This window comes from Mastigoproctus giganteus, chromosome 6 (assembly GCF_048544385.1).
Source record: "Mastigoproctus giganteus isolate SK-2022 chromosome 6, ASM4854438v1, whole genome shotgun sequence".
Classification (NCBI taxonomy): Eukaryota; Metazoa; Arthropoda; class Arachnida; order Uropygi; family Thelyphonidae; genus Mastigoproctus; species Mastigoproctus giganteus.
Window position 1 is genome coordinate 210,281,048 of NC_143580.1, and position 17,845 is coordinate 210,298,892.

Sequence of the window (17,845 nt, forward strand, 5' to 3'; positions counted from 1 at the left end):
TTGTTGTTATTTGGTTTTTAGGAGCATTAGCAACTAAGGCCATATTGCTCCGGGGATATGTGGTGGTCATTCCCTGACCTTTCCGCATCCTCCATATTTGGTAGTCACGGGCTCTAACCCCGGTCTAATCAAGAAACGTGTGCTACGCACTGCTGCTGCTCCTGCCCACCTGGCTACGAGGCACCGCAGTGTGCCGTGGACATCATACAGTGTATTTTAAGGAGGAAAGGGAGAGCATTTAGTTAATTCAGCAAATCAGTTAAGGACAGGCTGGTTACCTGAATACAGTGTACATTTGGGCATAGTCTCTTTATGTACTTAGCTATGGCTTTTCTACTTAGTGCACTGATCTCATATTGTGGAGGCACTTCACCAAGTAGTGTAATACCAAGCAAGAGGTACTTTCTTGGTATTACACTATTACAAATAAAAAGCACTGCTCTAATGGAAAAGTATACTGTTTTTTTTTTTTTATTTAAAGTGTATGCCTCTGCCCAGACGCAGGTTTTGACAATTTTTGGAGTCTCCTCACAATAGGTATGCATTGTGAAGACCTGAACAATATGAGATTGATGCACTAAGCAGTAAACCTAGTTTGTTCACAGGTATATAAAGAGGCTATGTCTAGACGTAATTAAAGTCAATACAATGCCTTTAATTACCTCTTTGATGTCCTGTAGAACACTTCTGTGCTGATAATCTCTGTTGTTGAATTAACTATGCAAACAATTTACAAGGATTCCTTACACTTATAGACAAAATCAATGATCCAATGCACCACGGAATTGGAGGCCACAAACCCAATCCCAAAATATATAATCACCAACCCAAATCTTTCAGTGAGAGAAGACAAGTCCATTCTTTAAAAACAATTTAAATACTTTGAAACCAATTTAAACAATAAGTCCATTATTTAAACACTTTAAAATTAAAAGAATTTTTTGACTAGATTCATGATCACAGAAAATGTAAATGCGAGTTTTGTGATGGAATTTATAGCATGGAGATTAGTTGCTGTCTTGGCACATGTGCAAGAAGAACAATGAATCTGTGATGGGGTAGGGACGACGTACATTGACAGAATTTTGATGTGATTTAATTTCAAGTGTCCCAGCAATTAATAATTTGGTATTTCTGCTTTGTTGATAGAAAGGTGTGACCCTCACTGATCGCATGGAATGCAAGTTCCAAAGCAAAAGAGCGACACAAAAGGATGGACATTGAATGTTACTTCATTCTCGTACTGAGTGTACACAATCCCTGGTATGAAGATTTGCAATCCTTGCAAGATACACTGTAGACTAAATCATTCATTTGGAATGTGGTAGAGGACTGAACTGAGAGATTATTAAGGGCTGCATGTAGTTTCTTTGTGGGTTTTGCTATGATTTTGAATTGTGTGTCTTTGAAAATACTATTTAGTTGTTTGTACCATTGTTCAATATACAGTTAAGGAATAAATTTTTTTTATGTCATTATTATTAATGACTGGTGTGGCATTACGTAATCCATTTTTTGCTTGTAACCTTATTTCGTTTATAATAGGCAGGTGGCAACCTCTAGTTTGATATCTGTTTCTTAATGTTTGTATTTCTGTGTTTAGGGCTGATTCAGATGTTGAATATTTATAAGCCTTGTTTTTAAAGAATGGACATATTGTTTTCTCTCACTCAAAGATTTGGGTGTGATTCAATGCATTTTGGGGTTGGGTTTGGGGGGGGGTCCATGGGCCTCCGATTCCGTTGTGCATTGAATCATTGATTTTGTCTACAAGTGTGAGGAATTTATGTAAATTATTTGCATAGTTAATTCAACAATGGAGAGTATCAGCACAGAAGTGTTCAACGGGACATCATAGAAGTTTAGATGGCAGATGTCATCCAACCTTATTCCAAATTGAAGAGGCTAAAGAAGCTGAGTATATTTTCAAAAGTACAGAGTGATTTTATCTCTATCAATTTAACAACAAAGATCAGGTTTTTGTTACAGAACATCTTTAATATGGAAAAAATAAAAAAAATGATATTTTAAATTAGGCCATCTCAGCATTAGTTATTTAAATGAGAGAAGCCCTTTAAGAATTGGATGTGCATTGCCGATAATGCAGTGTGAGCTAGAATGTTGCTGTGATGCACAGCAACATTCCAGCACAAATTTTGGCCAGATAATTGTCTGTTGAATGCCTTTTTATAAAGAGGGTGTTTGTTAAATTTTAATCAATTTTAGAACGATGTCTAACTTAACCCTAAGTCAGCCATCATTCTATTTGATTCTACTTTCTCGAAATTAATCATTGTTAAACTGATATTAAAAAATCACTGTTTACTTTGCAAAAATGTACTGAAGTTCATGGGCCTCTTCAACTGAGGAGGATAAAGAAGGTGTTCATAAAATCTTAACCCTTCAGCCTCGAAAGGATGATGGTGCAAGCAAACAACTTGTGATAGTGTGGCATGAATGCACAGGTTTACTCAACCTTTTTGACAAAATTCAAGCAGAATCACACCTTTTGGATAACGTCACCACATGGATATTTTGATGACACTGTCCAGAAAGTTTGGTTCTGCTATCATTCTGATAGTCCCTCTTCCCACGATATGAATAAGTTCATTCATCTTTTCAATATTTTCATTAGTTTATGCCAGATCAAGAATTTTCATAGATATTTTCTTTTTCTTCACAATCATTTGTGACACAGAAACTCATCTTGTTGAAAGCTGAAAACTTCAACATAAAGTTTCTGCAATAGAAAATATCATAAAGCTCATGATTAAATAACGTGGCTCCACAAAATGGTTTCCTCTTCCTCTCCATTTTTTATAAACTTAAAAGTAAAAAACAACATCTAGCAAGATCATAACAAATTCTGAAATGCCTTTTGGAAATCTGATATAAAAAAATACCCTTTTGAAATACACAAAGGGCAAAAAAGACATCTGCCTAGGTGCCCTGATCAGAGGAGGCCCCCAAAATCAGTTTCAAAAACTCACTGCTGTTTTTTACTAATATTTTAAGTGATTTTCATCGGAAAATGAACTTTCTACATGCCAATGAACTTTACTCAAAGATTAATTTGAACCCCCCCCCCCAAATGGTTTTGCCGAAATTGTTGAAATTTTATACTTAGTTCTTCCTTAAATAGTTGAGTTAGTTGAAAAAAAAAAATAAAGCCTGCCTTCTATGTAACCGGTACCACTGGCACCCTTATGCATAAGGCAGCAGTACAGTAGCAGGAAGAAGGTAGTTACGATCTTAACAACCAGAACTGAGGTGCAGTGGAATACTCGGCAGTTTTTAAATTTAGTGAGGGTAAGAAACCTAAATGAATGAGCGTAAGAAACATAAAAAATGAGTGCAAGAACATTAAATATTGAGTGACAGAAGAAAAGAGTTGAACAAAGTTCAGCTTTCTGAGTTCTTTTGGCATCAGTATTTAAGGTTAAGGGGGCCTCAAATTCCATTTTGCCTTGGGCCCACAAAGGTATAATGCACCACTGCAAATACAGTACACATATCATTACACATTTACTATATATAATAATGAATGCCTAATTTAAAATATTTACAATTTAAATATATTCACACTAGGGTGATATTTAGACAAAATGGAACAGAAGGTGAGACAAAAATGAGAGCATTTTATAATACCTGTCCTTCCTTGGAAAATTTGAATGGAGGATTATGCTTCATAGCTACAGTTGCAAGAGTTAATAATCCTCGAAGGCCATCATCTTCAACAGTATTATGTCTAGTTTCACGATAATCACGCTTCATTATAGCTTCAGAAAGATATCGAACCAAACTTTCCAAGTCTAACAGTGATTTCTGTAAATCAGGCAAACAAAAAGGTTAGTTTCCAGAGTTTTAAAATAATGTAAGCAATATTTAAACTGCCATTTTTTTTACAAAGTTATGGTACTTCCCTTTAGGAAGTACGGATATCCTTTTGCCATAATAAGCATATTTATTTATTTACACAATATAAAAATCAGTAATTTAATACCAAAAAATAAATATATATATATATATATAATCACATAAATATATTCAAGGTAAGAATTCAGGATGTAAAGGGATGAAATAGCTTATTAAAATGGATAAGATATTACAAGTGGGTAAATAAAGATATCTTGGCAATCTGTTAACATGCAATGGGAGAAGTAATCAGGAACTTAGAACAAGAACCACAATAGGTAAGGGAGCATTTGAGAGGATGAAAGATATTTACAGGAGAAATGCCCAGAGCTGCATACTTTACTGGGCTGAGAGACGAGCCTAATGGAAAAAAAAGGTATTAAAAGAATTAAAGTTTTCAAGGTGTAGATGAAGAGGAGGGGTTTGAGAAAGTTGCATGGACAGATAGGATTAGAAGCAGAGAAGTATTTAGAATAGGAGAAAAATTGGATATGACAACTATGAGGGGGAGGGGGAAGATTGAAAGAATGGAGAGCTGGGACATGTTGGTTGATTTGATAATGCTGATGACAAAATGTAGGGCATATCATCTAACTATAAGTATACTGAATAAAAATAATATAACTTATTATCCATCTTCAAATCATGCAGTATGAGTCAAGTATTTTGAAGTTAAGATGAGTATCACAGTGAGATCCAACATTCCTTACAATTTGAGGGTACAGCTTTAACCTTCAGATAGTCTCCCAAGAAACTTGGGAGGTGTGCTAGGGTTTAGGACAGTGATGTCCAGCCTTTTTCCCCGTATACAGGGGCCATATTCAGAGTTGGATTTGTTTTGCTGGCTGCACTCAGCGATTCAAGAAAAATTTGTGTGCAACATTTTACAAACAAATTTTTCAAAAGTCTATGTTTAACATTCTAAACATAGACTTTTGCGTAGCCACCAAGGTCAAGAGGAAAGTGCACCATAATTGGAGTCCGGAAACATTTTGATAGCACCTCATATATACAGACGTTTCTGGTCAGGCATGCGCATATTCGATATAAAAAATAGATAAAAGAAACAGAATTCATGACAACAACGTGGCTTTGTAACTTCAAAGCTCTTACATATTCATTGCAAGAGTGCCACAGTCTTTTAAATTCATTTATTTCCACTTATTTTAGTACCGAATGTACATGGTTCTTAAAATAATTAACAAGATTTAAAATGCTGTTTTAGTTCACTTTTCACATGAGCCATATAAAAAATATTCATAGGCCATAGGTCTAGGAGATCCAAATTTTAAAAACCCATTAGTGCATTGGCATTTATGGTGATTTATTAATTTTTTTTCCTCCTGATTAATAATACTATCTAATTTTCAAACTGACACCCCTTATAAATAATTACAGTAGTTATTTTTTTTTTTTAGAAGTGCATTAACTCCAGTTAATTTTTGGTTTCTGGAAGTTTATAACATAGCTTCAAATAGAAAACTTTCTCTGAAATTTTGCTATTAAGTCAAATATGTGCCAAACAAAGGTTTTATAACAATACAGTTTTTAAAAAATTGACCCTCATGAGTAGAATGCACTCTTTTTTTATTTTGCACGTAAGTTAACAACCGATGTAAACATTTTGATTTGGCACCACCTTTTTGGAGTTTATACTGCAAAGACAGCTTCCAATAGAAATTTTCTTCAAGTTTTCTTACAATATCAAATACACTTTCAAGACAGGTACTGTAGCAATATGATTTTCGAAAAACAATTCTATGTGAGTAATGTACAGCTTTTTTTTTTTATTATTATTCAGTGGGTAATATGGAGTTTTCTGTTTAACATTTTTTTTGCAATTTATAATGCAGCTGCAGGCGCCTCCGTAGCCAGGTGGGAAGGAGCAGCAGTGCGTAGCACATGCTTCTTGATTAGACCGGGGTTCGAGCCCGTCACCACCAAATACGGCAAAATGCGGAAAGGTCAGGGAATGACCACTGCATATCCCGGAGCAATATGGCCTTAGCTGCTAATGCTCCTAAAAAACGAAAACAACAACAAGAATAATGCAGCTGCCGACCGATAAATTTCTGTAAAATGCTGTTAGGAGATGCATACTGAAGAAAGAATATACAATTTTATTTTCAAAAAAAAAAAAAAAAATCTTTGTGGGGAGCATACAATCCCCCCCCCCCCTCCCCATACAAAAAATAATTATAGTCTATGTTATTTCTATTGCTGATGTAAACAAGTAGGAACATGCAGCTGCTTTAGCTAAATGATTTAGCTAAAGCTACCATGCATCATTAGTCCTCACCCTTTTGTGCTCTAGTTGAGGTAGCTGCTTTCCAACATGAGCATACTCACAAAAGCCACATCAGAAAGGAGCTCCCATTTTTTATAACAGGAATAAACTAAAAATTTAGGGCTTACTTGCATTTTGTACTTGATTCTGCATTCTTCCTGTTAGTATGATAAATAACAGAGATTTTTGGAATTTTCAATGAAAAATCTATTTCAAAAAACACTTTTTTGAATGTGTAATGGGGTTTTCAGCTGTGAACACTGCACAGATTATGTTATTTCATGGAGTACAGTAAACCCCCGCTATTCGCGGGGGTTACGTTCCTGAGAAATTCCGCGAATACTGAGTTATGGCGCCCATGGTAATAAAAGGGTTCCGTTCCAAAGTATGAAATATATAACAAAAATTAGTCTAAAATTTTGTCTGTACGTATTATGTGTATTTACCTACATAATATGACTATGTACATAGACAAACGTAGAGAGTAAGTACATAAAAAAAAAAAAAAAAAAGCATAAGGCATCGAAATGAAAATAAGAAACAATTTATTAAATGTAATACTGTACATATTTATTAGACATTTTAAAGAAACCTTTCAAAAACATATCAAGAACATGGGTTGCTGGGCAAAAAATAACCATATCGATTTTTAAATCTTTCAAACCAGCCTTTGCTGGCTAAAAAACTTATCCCGCCAGTGCTATCACCAGTTTCACTAAAGTGTTGATAAAGGTGTTTTGCCTTTTCACGAATGATAAGTGAACTTAACGGAATTTTATTTTGAGTTCGGTCTTCTATCCACAGATTTAAAGCCTTTTCCATTTTTTCTAATTTCACATCACGAGTTATAGAGCAAATTTTTGATGCAATTAGCGCATTTTCACGGACACTACGGCGGATTTTTTCTTCCGATTTCTTGATTGATCACACCGTTGACTCATTGATTTTATAATGTTTTGCCACTGAGGAGACACTTTCACCATTAGAAATTTTGTCTAACAATTCAGTTTTACTCGCTAATGTCATCACCTTCTTTGATCTTTTCACAATTCCATTTTTATTCGTGGCCATATTTTTGTAGGATTAGAAAAGAACTTGTCCACAATAAAGTCACTTTCTTTTAACTTTAACACGCTCGAAAAAGTCTGTTTACATCGACACACTGCAAAATGGTAGATTTTTCACTTTTGTAAACGTATCAATTAAAAGCAAGAGATGAAACCTTCTATGACAAGCGCATTACACATACTGAACAAGGATTAGCTTGAAACATCAGCGCTCGCGATTTTATCACCCCCCCCCATCCATTGAGCGCAGGACACTTCCTTTTTACACCTTTTAAGTTATTTTTACTCATTTTTAGAGAATAAAGCACAATTACAAAATGAGGAGGCACACTTGATACACATAAAGCTGTGAGCGTGTAGAAACTGAATAAACAACACCATAAAGGCAGAGACAACTCTATTAACACCTCACTAGCTCACATTTTACATTTCTGGGGGTTACTACCATAAAACAATAAAAACAATTTCCAGTTGCGTTCCTGCTAGTGGAATCTGTTATAAACTGGTAGTGAACTCTATCTAATTGCATTTGCGATAATACTGATAGCTGGAATTGTGTTGGTTTTTAAGTTATTATGCTGAAATGTGTTTCCCCTTCACTGATATAAAACACATGAATACATTTTCAGAATCTTCTCTTCATTCCTATCGTGTTGCGTTCAGTTGGGGTGATTCCGTGTTCAACTGCCATTTCTTGCCATTTTTTGTCTCATAAAGACAAAAAATAGCCCATGTAGGCCTACAAGGCCAAACCCTGGAAATAAACATATAATTAGTAATAAAATACAAAGGCGAATCGTGCATATGCGAATTCAGTTCGTGTTATATAAGATATCGTTCCCCTATTTATAAATCGTGTAAGATCTAATTAGTGTAGTGTAAACACGTGTTATACGACGACTGACTGTACCTCTGTGGACTGGGCAAAATGATTTTAGCCACACCCATGTTTTTTTCATGGAGGAAAATGTTCACGGCGCTTTAAAATTCACATTTTTTTAGGTTTAAATCAGCGACCGCGAATACGCGAAACCGCAAATACAGATACCGCGAATAGCGGGGGTTTACTGTATATCTTTTTACATGTATGACATATCTAAAAATTTCATCAATTTATACAGAATGCTTTTCCCCAATAAAATATTGCCTTGTCTACCTCACTGCATAAAGAATAATTAAATTAACAAAACAAACATTTGTGAAAATAACTAAGCCTCCTAAAACGTTCTTGAGTCATTACACAATATGCAATATCAAATGTTTAGGGATCATCAATTTGAATTACAAAGGAAGAGGTTTGGACTTGATTGTAAGAAGTTTTCTTTTAGCCAGCAAGTCATTAATTACTAGACTAGAAGAAGTTGCCTCTACAGGTAGTTGAAGCTGGCAGTTTGAAGAAATTCAAAGGTCAACCAGATTGTTACCTATGTGAGGATTCAAGTTAACTTTCCTAACAATGAAATAAATTTCCTTGGTGATTTTAATGTACTCAATTTGGGCTAACTCCAACTTTCTAGTTCAGGTCAGCTGGTAAAGTTACTGAGACTTTTGCTAATAAGAATTACTTACAAAACTTGTTCATTTACAGATGATAAGTTCATTTACAGACTAGAATACCAGACAATTCTAATTACAGAAGTAACTAAAACTCTTGATCTTCTCCCCCCCCCATTACCCTATTCTCCAATATCAGACATTAGCTATTGAGATGCCTCAGGATTAGAATTATAACCTGCAAATATCAGAATAAGAAAGAGAATCAACAACACCAGACATACCAACCCAATGACATTTGTAGATCCTTCTGGCTTTATGAAGCAGATATCTGCAAGAACTGCTGCAATTAGGGGAGAAAGGATGACATCATCCCATATCCCAGCCAACCATTGGCGACATGACCTTGGCTAGTTATCATACTGCCAACATCAACCACAACTTAATCTAGCAGAACTTATAACCAGTTATCCAGCCATAACAGGTAAATAGAATACCATCATAATTTCTTTCTTCCTTAGTGCAGCAAATTGATACTCCTCTCTGCATATGTATCTGTATATAAAATGTATATGTATTTTTCAATGAAAATTTCAAGATAGAAACTGCAATGTACAATAGAAATTGCAATTATTCTCTAAAACACATGTAAATTATTTCTATAAATTAATAAATCTCCAGTTAACATGTAACAAGGGTAGGTTATGCCTAAATCATTACCAATGTGAAAAAAAACAATCCTTTCCAACTAACTCCCATATCAGGGGTGGCCAACAGGTCGATTGCGATCTACCAGTCATTCACGCCTTTAATTTCGGTCGATCACAACAAATTTTAAATATGCATAAAAAATAGATTAGTCAAAATCTAAATGTTATTATTATGCATCCCACTGCATACGCTTATTACAAATCCGTTGAACCATGTGACAACTCTTGCCACTGCGAAGTCACTAGGCTTGTCTAGTGAAAATTCCCACAGTTATGTTGTGGAGAGCATAGTGTATGTGTCAAATTCTTATTTAGCTTACTTAATATTAATAACTGGAACGTTAATTTAATGTTGTTTTTTGATTTGCAATGCTTCCGTGGTTATACCTAAAACAAGAAATTTAGAAAGGCAATTCAACTTTTCCACCTAATAGTGACCTTAGAAAAAATAAAAGTACCACCATTTAAGCTCATATCAATAACAGATGGAGTTAAAGCAATGACGGGGCATCTTAACGGATTCATCACATTGTGCCAAAAGAATGATGAATTCCCAGATTTTTTAAGTTACCACTGTATCATCCACCAACAAGTGTTAGGCCGACCAGACTAGCCGGGTGGGTAAAGTGCCTGCCTGACAACCCAAAGGTCACGGGTCAAATCCCGCCTCGGGCTTGGTTCAGAGTAGAAAATGCAAAAACTTTGGGAGGTTCATTATGGCCACAGAAGCCGAAGCGCCAACAACTACCAAAAAAAAAAAAAAAAAAAAAGTGTTAGCCAGAAAAAGATTAAATATTTAAAGTGTTATGGATATATCTTTCAAAATCGTGAATTCCAGAGGACAATCTCTTCATAGGAGACTTTTCAAAATGCAACTCGATGAAAATCAACCAGATCTGATATTAAACACAGATGTGAGGTGGATAAACCGGAGCAAGTTTCTACTGAGATTTAGAAATTTGCGGAATGACATTAAAAAAACTGTTGATCAAAGGATGATGATTATGAGCAACTACAAGATATGGAGTGGTTGTGTGATCTGGCTTTTTTTGGCAGATTTTACCAATAAATTAAGTGATCTTAATTTGGAATTACAAGAAAAAAATAAAAATCTGGGTGATATGATTAGTAGTATTTTTGCATATAGATATCAATTTTTGGCAATGACTAAGGATTTTCAAAGAAAAAAAAAATTCGATCATTTTGCAAATATGCAAGGTCATTTGAAAAAATATCCCGTTTTTAAATTTAATAGTGAGAAATGTGTTTCTGAAATTGAGAAAGTTGTGGATAATTTTGAAACCAGATTCAGTGATTTTAAAAAAAAAGAAGACATTGTTCAATATATTTAATGTTGACTTAGATAAGAAACAAACTGCAGAAAATATTACTTAAAATTGAAATCATTACATTGCAAAATGATATCTTCCTAAAATCCAGATCATCAAAAAAGGACTTTTGGAAATATGTTTGCCAAAAAAAGTACCCAAATGTAAAAAACGCAGTGAACTTTTAAATTCCTGTTTTGGTTCCACATATCTGTGTGAATCAGCCTTTTCGTATTTAAAACAAACAAAGACGAAGAATCGCTCTACTCTTACTGACTTGCATAGAGAAGATTCTTTACACTTGGCCTTATCACAGTACATCGCCGATTTTGAAAGCTTGGAAGATGACATGAAGTCACAAACTTCACATAAATTAAAATACGTATGAATTTAAAGTAAAAATTCTTAATTGTATTTAATTTTATAATTTATAAACAACATATTTCAATATGTGTTGCTTAACTTTTTTTAACCCTGTGCAATGAAATTCTTGAGATGATAGATTGCAGCACATTTTGAAGAAAAAAAGTAGATCGCATCACAAATTAAGTTGGCCACCCTTGAACTATATGATAATCAAATATTTAATAATTTTTATGTGCTATATTTAATAAACTACAGTAGTTAATACAGGTGACCCCCGCTTAACGCTGATAGTTCGTTCCGGGAAAACAGAGCACTAAGTGAATCCGCGCTAAGCGAGCGCCATATTCCCATAAGGTAACATATGTATTTGTGAGTTGAGGTCTATTCCATAGGATATTTTTTAATCAATAATAAATGGTAGTGAAAATATGCACCAATGTCGATTAAAAATATTTAATATTCAAAATTTTGTACATATAAAATATTCTACATTATATACACATATAATTACGAGGTAATTAACTAACGAAAATCATGAATTTATTAATTCGATGGCCCTGTGCTCTCGAGTTTTCGTATCTTTGGACTGAAAAATGAGTCGATTTTGGGTTGTGCTTTGGCCTTCTTCCTCTCATTGTACAACAACATGTAGGGATTCATTTCTTTCTTCAAATTTCTTATTACCTTGGCACTTCGTTCCATGTCAGGGTCGTTCTCCCGGAAATAATCACACATTTTTTCAAAGTGTTCAAAAGCTTCACTAAGTCCTTTTGCAGTCAGCAACTTCATCGGTTCTTCATCTATAGTATCTTGATCGTCATCTCCCTCAATAGCAAGCTCTTGTTCTTTTATAATTTCCATTAGTTCTTCATTAGAGAGGCCATCCCTGTCGTTGTCGATCATCTCTTGTACGATGTCTTCGTTAATTTCGTGTAATCCTGCTTCTTTTCCGAGCTCAACAATTTGTGTTTTAACATTTTCAACGGAATCATCAGGTTCCTGGGAATGCTTTATGCAATTTTTCCAAACTTTCCTCCACACTCCATTCATGGTTTTCTGAGTCACTTCATCCCAGGCACTTGAAATGTTGTAGATGGCGGTTTTAATGTTATAGGATTTCCAAAACTCCTTTAAACTCGGTACATTTTCAGTGTTGATGGCTTTAATAGCTTGGGAAAAGGTGTTCCTTATGTAGTACGCTTTAAATGTGGAAGTTACTCCTTGGTCCATTGGTTGGATCAGAGACGTAGTGTTTGGAGGCATGTAAAAAACTTTTATGTGATTGTTCAAGTCTTCTAAGCTCTCTTTACTTGGGTGTCCTGGCGCATTGTCCATGATTAGAATAGCTTTATAACCAATGTTATTTTTTGCACAATATTTTTCCACTGCAGGACAGAAGAACTCAGCATACCAATCAATGAAAAGCGGTCTGGTTACCCAAGCTTTTTTATTAGCCTTCCAGATGACAGGTAGGTTTGATTTAGCTAAACCTTTAAGAGCCCTTGGATTTTCGGAATGGTAAACTAAAAGGGGTTTTAATTTAAAATCCCCCGCAGCGTTACCACCCAACAACAAAGTTAACCGATCCTTCGCCGCTTTGAAGCCTGGCATGTTTTTTTCTTCTTTCGATATGAAACTTCTTTTAGGCATTCATTTCCAAAAAAGACCTGTTTCATCTATGTTAAAAACTTGTTGAGCAGTATAACATCCCTCTTCAATAATTTTAACAAATTCTTTTTTGAAAGTTTCGGCTCCTTGTTGATCTGCACTTGCAGCTTCTCCCTGTATTGCTATGTTGTGCAGGTTATAGCGCTTTCTAAATCTATCAAACCAGCCCTTACTAGCGTTAAATGGTTCCACGTTTTTTTCGGGGTGAGCTTCCTTTAAATCTTCGTATAGGCTCTTCGCTTTTTCTTTAATAATAATTGAACTTAACGGAATTCTACGTTGAATGTTGTCTTCAATAAAATTATGTAGAAGTTTCTCCATTTCAATCATAATAGCCGGCCTAGCCCTGGTCAATTTAGTTGCCTGCAGGGGAACAGCTGTTTTTCCAGCTGCTAAAATTGATTCTTTATTTTTTATGATTGTTCTTACAGTTGAACCTGCCAGTCCTAAATTATTGCACACATCCACTTGTCTTTGACCGGAATCAATTCTCTTCAAAACGTCTAATTTAATTTTCAAACTCAATGTTTTTTTTTACCTTTCCAATCTTTGCACCGCGTCCAGACATTGTTGCTTTTTCATTCTTATCCGCCATAACTCTCTGCAAATGTAACTGCGTTGCACTGATTGTGATACGATGTTCGAGTACAGTAAACTGTCTGTATGTCTAACACTGTATGCACTGAATGATATCTAGAATTCCTCTGGCAAGTGAGCTGAAGACGGTGACAAATGTTTTATTTATCTGAAAAGTTCGATTTTACCGTGCAGTAAAATCAAATGGTTGTTTATTGCAAGAAAATACTGTAATAAATGATGGTGTAAGTCATGGAGAATGTTTATGGAATTTCCAAAACAGTAAAACAAACAAATTTTATGTACTTCGCGTGACCACAAGGTCAGAGGAGTTCAGAAGACAAGAGAATACTGTACAAGAAACAGCACCGCATTTAGCACTCATGGGATTGATTGTGTGAAAAACATTTCGCAAGTTATAGTTCCCACAGTAAAACAAAAGAAGAGATAGGGAGTAAATCTATTTTTAGTATCTTTCTATTACAGGTCAGAACAGAAAATGCAGACTTCGTAACAACATATGACACTGGATGGTAAATTTTTTCAGCTTGTGTACTAAAAAAGAATTTCTCCCTTGAAACTATCCACACCAAGAAAATAGAGCATATTGAAAGTTTCAATTTTGTACATAGAGTAGAAATAAAAATAATTACTGTAGTTAATTTCATGGTGGCTATTTTCTCCTTTTGCCAAAAAAAAAAAAAAAAAAAGGCTCAAAACAGACTGGACTGAAGACGGATTTGCCAAAAATTCAATCTGTATGCTAGTAAAATAGCGTTATAGTGAGTTTTGACAGCGTTATAGTCAAATACGGGTTATAATATAAGAACAGCATTATAGCGAATCAGCGTAAAGCGAACCGCGTTATAACGGGGGCCTGCTGTATAAAAATCTCAGTTCTAGTGAATTATGTGACATTAACCTTCAATTAAAAAGGGTGTGATTCAGCAAAATTCTACAATAATATATGGTTAAACCAAAATATTTTGACAGAATATTTTTCATGCCAAAGAGCTGTACTTAGTACACAATCAAGTGATAAGAAGATAGCATTTAAAAGTTACAAAACAGTACACAAGTTACTCAAAATGCAACTTAGACTTTTACATGTATAACAAGTAATTACATGTAATTACAGGTAGTTACATGTATAACTAAAATTACCTGATCCTGGGAATTTTCTTGTAGGGTATCTTCATCTAAGCTATCAACCAATCGACAAACAAGCCAAAAATAGTCTTTGCATCCAGGTCCATATGGTTCTTTTTCTTCTTCCTATTAATAATATGCAAAAGATGAGGTTATGTAGATAATTTAAAATAGAATAGACTCAAAAAATTTAAAACTGTAAATATGATAAAACTGACAAAATATGCCAAATTCAACATAAAATTAAAATACTAAAAACTGTATAAGCGTATCTGCACACATTATACTAGATCATAAAATAAAATTTAATTTTCAATATTTTTAGAGTATCAGATGCTTAATTCCTAAAGCATATGATATTCTAGTGTACCATAAATACATATTAAAACTCAAGGAAGTGCATATGGCAGTCAGGGCTGGCTTAAGACATGATCGGGCGGTTCCCCTGAAAAGGGGACCAAAATTTAGGGGTTGCAAAATGCCCGAAAAGTTTACAGATTTGCTGTAAATTTCAAGTCGGAGAGGATGCACCAAAAAATCTCGCACAGGGCACTGATAGACCTGGGGCTGCTTCTGATGTCAGTTGTGATCCACCAGGCACTGTCAAACTACTTCAATTAATAGAGGCCATTAGAGCTTTGCTGGAACCACAGGAGAGGGGGGGCATTTCCTGATATGTATACATCAGCACGGGATGTCAGTCATCTAGAAAAAGTAATTGAGTTTCTGCTCTTAACTAGATATACAGAGAATATACGATCCCATTTTATTGAAACTCTGACTTAGTTAAGCTGACCATTCAGTTCAAAGAAATTTTTTTATAACTCAGTTCATAAATAATTTACTTAGGTTTTTTTTTTTTTTTTTTTTTTAATATAATTATATAGAAGGTGATAGTAGTTTTCTGCAACAAAGTATTCACCCATAGACAACTTGATGTTATATTTTCACATGCGACTACGAATACCAAAATTTGTCTTGCTTAGTACTGATTGTACTAAGCAAGACAAATTGTTGGGCAAAAGTAATGGAATTTATTCTCTGAACAAAAAATACATTTACAAAGATATTTAAAAATAAAAAATTTTATCTTTGCATTTTGAATTACAGGCAAAGTAGTTTTATCCCCATTTTCAGAAACATGGGCTAAGGGGGCTTTAAAATAAGTACCTTCATCCATGTACACCGATGAGCCAACACATTATGACCACCTACCCAATATATGATATTAGTCCTCCAGGTACAGCCAAAACAGTTCGTACCCGGTGAGGCACAAACACCACAAGATTTCTAAATGTGTCTTGTGGTATCTGGTACCAACACATAACCAGCAGATTCTTTAACTCTTGTAATGTCCGTGGTTGAGATGCTGCAGATCGAAGTTGCTGTTCCAACACAAATCACAAATGCTCAATGGGATTGATGGCTGGAGAATTTGGAGGCCAGGGCAATACCTGGAAGTCTTCCTCATGTTCCGCGAACCAGTCTCGAACAATCCGGGCAGTGTGGCATGGCACATTATCCTGCTGAAAGATGGCACCGCCAGAGGGGAAGACTGTTGCCATGAAAGGGTGTACCTGGTTAGCAATGATGTTTAGGTAGGTGGTAGATATCAGAGTGCCCAGCACATGGATGACTGGACCGAGGGTATCCCAGCAGAACATCACCCAAAGCATGACACCACCTCCACCGGCTTGTTTTCATCCCATGACTGGACCGAGGGTATCCCAGCAGAATATCACCCAAAGCATGACACCACCTCCACCGGCTTGTTTTCATCCCATGGTGTAGCCAGGCACCATCACTTCCCCAGGTAAACGATGCACACGTACCCGGATTTCAACGGACCAGACGACCTTCTTCCAATCACTCAAGGTCCAGTTTCGATGCTCGCAAGACCATTGTAGGTGCTGTTGCCGATGGACCATGGTTAGCATGGGCACTCGGAGCAGCCCCATTTTCAGCAGGATTCGATGTACTGTGCGTTGTGATACATTATTCCCATCACCAGAATTCCAATTCTGGTGAGTTGCGCCACAATCACCCTTCTGCTGCGACGTACCATCCGGGAGAGCCCCCCAAGCATTGATGAGCCGTGGTCGTCCAACACCTCACCGGCGGTTTGTGGGTTCTCCTTCCTCGGACCACGTTCGGTAGGTACTAGCCATGACTGACCATGAGCACCCCACTGGCTGTGCTGTTTCAGATATACTCTGACCCAGTCATCTGGCCTTTGTCAAACTCACTTAAGTCCACTGCTTTTCCCATCTGAAGAACAAAAGTAACACTGATTAACGGAGCTCAGCATCGGGTGTTTTTTATACCGTGTCCTGACCTGCACCGCAGTTGCTTCGATTTGCATAATGACTCGCTGGTCATAATGTTTTGGCTAATCGGTGTATATGAAAAATGGATATGGTGTTAGTATAATTTACTTACAGCCTTTGGTGTGTGGGCAATTTGAAGAAAAGGCAAGTCTGTTGTGAATATGACAAATATAATATATAATACAAATATATAATAATATATCCATAAACTAAAACATTTGTTTCTTGTGAAATGAGAAATATTTTTTTTTATTTATTTCTTATAAAAATAAATTATTTTATTTCACAGTACAAAAATTAAAATTAAAAATTATACCATTTTTATAAAATAATGAGCTAGGCAAAACATATGTCTTACATTTAAGGCATATTCAATTATCAAATATATTGGAGATAGACTTCTCTACTGTACTGAAACATTTACCAAAACTTCACCACATGATAGATATCTATGAGGCAAGATCTGTATAGCAGATCATTTTAGAGGGGATACACAGGATAAATGGTTTAACTTATTGATATAAAACTTGATACAGACATCCATAAGAATATTCTAAATAAGTCCAGAATTTTTAAAATAGGTAAGAATTGCTGCTGTTACAGATTTACAGCAATGATTCTATAAGGGAAAAGTGAGGGACAGTACAGAATCAAATTAAAATGTCCCCTGGGACAAAGAAAATATGCACTGAAAATCCTGCATTGTTTTGACTCCTATTTTTCAATAAGGCCAAACATCTAAAATATGCTTTAATTTATGTATATAGATTTCTTTAAGAATGAAAACTCAAGTGGGGTGAGGGGCCTTATCGAATTGGAACTAAAACTTCCTAGGAACCAACAAAACATATGCTGATCCAACTTACCAATATCAAAAAATAAAACAAGAATATGCCTACTACAAAAGTAAAAATTTCTGTATCATGAGTATCACTTTTTTTAAATATAATTTTAATAA

General features: G+C 35.3%; 1 protein-coding gene across 1 annotated transcript in view; it reads right to left on the reverse strand.

Moving 5' to 3' along the window:
* Nucleotides 1-17,845, reverse strand: part of puf (ubiquitinyl hydrolase 1 puf) — a 1,022,896-nt gene that overhangs the window by 576,104 nt on the left and 428,947 nt on the right. Inside the window, exons 34-35 of the mRNA XM_090376705.1 lie at nt 14,576-14,686; nt 3,649-3,825 (exon numbers count right to left, since the gene is read on the reverse strand). Of these exons, the coding sequence (XP_090232831.1) occupies nt 3,649-3,825; nt 14,576-14,686 (288 nt within the window). The remainder of the gene's footprint in view (nt 1-3,648; nt 3,826-14,575; nt 14,687-17,845) is intronic.